The sequence below is a fragment of the Cephus cinctus genome, unplaced genomic scaffold (genome assembly GCF_000341935.2).
Source record: "Cephus cinctus unplaced genomic scaffold, Ccin1 Ccin1_scaffold0168, whole genome shotgun sequence".
Classification (NCBI taxonomy): domain Eukaryota; kingdom Metazoa; phylum Arthropoda; class Insecta; order Hymenoptera; family Cephidae; genus Cephus; species Cephus cinctus.
The window spans coordinates 593,438-598,626 of NW_014332892.1; the positions used below are offsets into that span (position 1 = coordinate 593,438).

General features: G+C 40.0%; 2 protein-coding genes across 2 annotated transcripts in view; one reads left to right on the forward strand and one right to left on the reverse strand.

Annotated features, from left to right (window-relative positions):
- LOC107264297 (octopamine receptor 2) overlaps nucleotides 1–1,975 on the forward strand; it is a 41,919-nt gene extending 39,944 nt beyond the window's left edge. Inside the window, exons 6-7 of the mRNA XM_025081537.1 lie at nucleotides 730–1,716; nucleotides 1,797–1,975. Of these exons, the coding sequence (XP_024937305.1) occupies nucleotides 730–1,716; nucleotides 1,797–1,830 (1,021 nt within the window). The 3' untranslated portion in view covers nucleotides 1,831–1,975. The remainder of the gene's footprint in view (nucleotides 1–729; nucleotides 1,717–1,796) is intronic.
- LOC107264296 (26S proteasome non-ATPase regulatory subunit 1) overlaps nucleotides 1–5,189 on the reverse strand; it is a 45,395-nt gene that overhangs the window by 9,752 nt on the left and 30,454 nt on the right. The gene's annotated exons all lie outside the window — the stretch shown is intronic.

Below are 5,189 nucleotides of genomic sequence, written 5' to 3' on the forward strand. Positions count from 1 at the left end.
TTTTTTTTTTTTTTTTTTTTTTTTTTTTTTTTTTTTTTTTTTTTTTTATACAGATCCCAGCCATTTTGAGTATAATGCACGGCGAAGAGAGCGGAAGCGCTCGAGTGACCCTTGGGATCTGTGGGCCGGGTGAGGATCCGTGTCATCGTCGCGAGAGATACAAACATTTCGCTAAGCCCTGTTTGACAGGTAAACAGAAGCTGTACACATGGCGGTGCCTCCCCTGTTTGCAAAGCACTTCTGTACGCTCTTCATGGCTCGTCACACCCAGCCGCCGTGTTTCCTCCAGTCCCTTGACTCGTACGCCGTTCGGCAACTTTCCAACCAATTTGTCAAGCGATCGACACGTCCCACTTCTAGGTCCAATACAGGCGTCAGTCGCTGATATCCTTTCATGAAGAACCACTTTTTCTTCTCTGCTACCTCAGCGGGTCTAGTTCTACACGCTTTTTTTTTCTCCATTCGGTTTCATCATCTTTCCTTCTAGAAGCCCATGTTCCTTGTCGCACCTGTTATTATTCCACTTCGAGCCCGATCGTGGACTAGAAATTCCTGCCAGACCAAAAACTAGGGCGGGTCGAATCTTCGGGATCCTTCGATCCTGTGAAAGCATCTGGAGATGAATTTGCGGAAGCAGCGATAGAAGAAGAAAAAAAGTCAGAAAAATCGTCCCTGAATTACAAGGAGACGAGACAGTAAAGTTTGGCACGGGTATTGTTTTTGTTTCAGAAGTGGTGAAAGTGCTGAGAGCAGTGCTTCAGGTTCGAGAAGCAGCTTGACGATGACCCAGGACGAGCCTAGTCCACCTACGCCCTGGAGGCAAAGAAGGAGAGCGTCTACCTACAACGAGGCACATCTGGAACGAGTCGATTCCCCGCCGAAGATAACGCGCAAGCGTTCCTTCAGCTTCCACGAGCAGACGATCAGCAGTAGGCCTTCGTCCCGTAAGAGCTCGACCATCGAGGACGGAAAGGTCGGCCAGAAGAAGGTCTTCGACAAGATCGGCGATCTGTCCCTACCGCCGCCGTGCACGTGTCCTTATTTCGGTGAATCCTCCGAAAAGCCACCTCAGCCGTCCTCGGAGGTGGTGATAGTGTCCAGCGACACCCTGAAGCCTATAGGGAAAAACCTGGACATGGGTCTTCTGGGCAGATCGCGCGTAGACGCTAAGAATTATGAGAGCTCGAGCTCCGTGGTGACCTGGAGAAGCGGCAGAAGGGGTTCGAGTCTCGGTAGCACCAGGACTTTACTAGCTCCGCCCAGGGCGACACCCTTGAGAAGAGCAGCCACTATGAGGGCGCACAATGGGGCTGCTAACCTCGCGGCTAAGAACAATTCCTCGTCGCCCTGTTTGCTGAGGTATTCCGGACCCGTTAGGGCGCATCACTCCAGAACGAGTAGCGTCGTCTCACGTAACAGCTCCAGACACGGTAGGATCATCCGTCTGGAGCAAAAGGCCACTAAGGTACTGGGTGTCGTGTTCTTCACCTTCGTCATACTCTGGGCTCCCTTCTTCGTCCTCAACCTGGTCCCAGCATTTTGTCCCGACTGCGAGAAGAAGATCGATCATAAGATCATCGATCTGGTCACTTGGCTGGGCTACGCCAGCTCGATGGTCAATCCCATCTTCTACACGATCTTCAATAAGGTCTTCCGGCAGGCCTTCAAGAGGACCCTCCTCTGCAGGTACAGGAATCAAACCTGGAGACCGTCCAGGTAGGCCCTGTCTCGACGACCGGAAGTCGTTGTAACCCGCGTCTAAGGCTGATTCCGATTAATTCGAAAAATTTTTTAAGGACTTCGCGAACTTCGCGACCAAGACTTCAATGATGAACTTCTTGTAAACACAAAGAGAATACGACGTGATCCTTACGTCTAGGCTCGTTCCAAGGAAGACGTCGTAAATTTCCTAAAATCTGGAAAATCGTTCTGAACACCGAATAAGATTTCCTATAAAAAAAGTATTTTCAACGTATCAGGAATCGATGCAAGGTCTAATTATCGAATGTAATTGCGAGACTGTCCGGTCGCAAGATGATCTATGGACAGGTCGTTGACCTATGACCTCTGCGAACCCCATATCCATAATCTACAATCACGAGGAAGATTCCTGCGTTATAATTGTTATCCCGTAAATAACAAGTATTACGGCGTCTCCTAACGAAAAGTCAAAAATTTAGTATTAAAATCGAAATTAGGCAAAAAGGTATATGAAGAACTCATTGGTCGAAGTTCTTTTTTCGTAGCATTGTAAATAGTTATACATATCACGAAAGCGTGCCCTTCCACAATGTAATATGGCGAGTGTTGGCATATCGTATTGTATTATACATATATACACCAAAAACTGGATTACCGAAGATCAATGTATATAACTGTATATGTATAGAAAAGCGTTTATTTCCCTATATCATAGTAATGCATTAATTCCATATTCCTTTTTTTTACCAATTATTATTACGTAGAGAAAAAGATCGATAAGAACGATCGATTACGAAAAAAGTCGCTGTTCGAGACTGCTACTAAAATTCCTAACTGACAAAAATATGAAATATAGTTAAAAATCGAATAATCGAGTAAACTGATTATCAATGAAATAGTTTAACGTATTTAATACATATCGATCAATTTATATATCAGACGAATTTTTCGTCGATCGCTATAAATTTTTTGGAAGAAAAATTTATTTTGTTTACGTTTATTTGATTTTCTATTTTGTCGATTTTATACGTGCATATCTTTTTTATTCACTCTCGATCCTTCCTCTCGTAGTTCCTCGTGATTGATAATTGATAAGCGAGCGAACAATCTTCCCACTATCGGTGCGTAACACGTAAGACGTTGGGACGTAGACGTAGATCTGATTATTATAACGTAGAGAATGACGTTTATTTATTTAGCTTAACGGCCGGCCTGTGGATACCTTATCCCTTATGGACACGTAGAATATTTTCAGGCGCGACCTGTACTAAGTGAAATATGTACGGTAGTGCCTTACGCGTGCAGATCTTTTAATTTTTTGAGATGAGTGTACCTGTGCATGCGTGGCGATGAATGGTCTAACGAGCTAATGAATTAATTAACGACTATGAAAATGAGAGATGTGTGCCTAATCTGTAAATTACGTTGCCTGTTGCATCTGTCAATTTTTGCTTTTCAAATCTTTTTTATTCTCTCGTCCGACTACTGTAAATGGGCCGGTCATGTTGAAAAGAAAAAAAAAAAAACAAAAAAAAATTTACCAGATTGTTCAACTTGTGTTAATTTAAAGTTGTTGCAAAAATTTAACGATATACCTTTTTGTTACACTTACGTGTATAGATGCATAATCAAAGTTGTTAGAATGAACAATTCGATATTTGTAATGTTCACCATTTATGACTCAGAGGTGCTAAGTTCGTGTAAGAGAATGGCATTAAAATTTGGTGTGTTTAGGTAAAAAGAGAAAAAAAATGGTATATTCACGACTGTGCAGCTTATAATTAATCGTAGTGTAAATCTAATTAAGCGTATAAGGTAATGATTGAAATTTGAAAATATTATTCAAGTAACAGAGAGGCAATCACTTATTACAAGAATTAAAATAAGATTCGCTAATTAGGCAATGGACAAGTATACGTATCGATGGGCGAACGTATGAATTTTCATAAATATCAATTAAACTTGTTCCATTAATTTATGATCGCCTAGAGATGAATTTTTGTAATTTTAACCAACTAACTAAATTATTGGTCTGATAGCAATTTTATTTCATTAAAAAAGACGTAGGATTGCCAGAGCATTATAGACAATGGAAAATTTCACTTCTGCGAACCAGGTTCCTAAAAGAAAAAGGCTGCGACGATTTTTCGATAAAATGCAAATTACGCGGTAGTGAATAGGGCCAAGAGTACAGAAATGGGTACATGGTTTTGGTTCAGGGTTTCCACCTATTTAAATTCGGATTGAACCTTGCGGAGCAGATCGTCGGTTTTGATTGCGCCCCGAGCTTGGTCCATGCGGAAGAAAGTTTGAAACTTTGTTTAACATTTTCCCGTTAAAAATCAAGCGAATGGAAATGGAGTAAAAGCCGAAAAACGAAGTGGAGGTACTAGGAGTAAAAAGAAAGGAAATAGGGTGAAAAAAAAAGAAAATGAAACCTGGACGTGTACGAGGGGACCTAATGCTGTGAATATGTTGTGCGCTTTTTTTTTTGTTTCCTGAAGAAGAAAAAAAACACATTTAACGTTTGGAGTTCGTTTCACGTACACTTTACTTGTGATATTGAGTTTATCAGTGGCACATGCATGGTAACTCATACGTGAAAGGAAAATACATATGTACTTCGCTAGTGCGTGACGTAACACGAACACGAAATAAAATGGGTAAAAAAGTGCGAGGAAGGGAGATAAAATTTGCGAAATACAAGGAAATTCAAGAAATCGTGTTTCCTTATGAAAAAAGCAAAGTGCACGTGTACGGAAAAGTGAATTTAATTTATAAAGGAAAAATCGAAGGGAAGCTGTGTAAATGAAAATTATTCTGATAGATTTTGCAGGTTAACTGAAAAATGATAAAAAAAAAAGAATTATCAATAACGAGACAGGTACGTACGATCGATGGACAGGGGAGAAAGTACGCTTATATCGTAGAGCGTGACACGTGAGTCTAGATGCGATTTATCGATAAATAATATAGTGCATAAGATCGATATATCAAAAATAAATAATATAACTGTACGAATAGATTTATCAAAGGGTTTTTTTCGCGATATATACTTTTTCCCTTTTTCTTTTCATTCAAATTTCTCGAAATCATTGCCCTACGAAAATCTATGTCGCCGGTACAATAAAACCATGTCACTATGAATATAATATCTAAATAGTACAGGATAAGTTACCGTAAAGTCAACTAGAGCTTCTCGATCCAAGAGCATACAGTGTAAATAAAATGAATTCGTAAAAACGTCTATTTCACCATCGAATCCTAAATCTCTCCCATGCCGAAGGTATTAGATAATTATATAGTAATTAGTAGTAATTTTCCCAAAAATTTTTTTCATAACAAAATTAACATATACGTAAGCCCAAAATCACGAAATCATTGGGTTACCTAAAAAATTTTTTTTTTTTTCGTATGTCAGTACAACTCCCGTAATCGCGGCTGGATGGACGATTGCATGACGTAAAAAAAAAAAAAAAAAAAAAAAA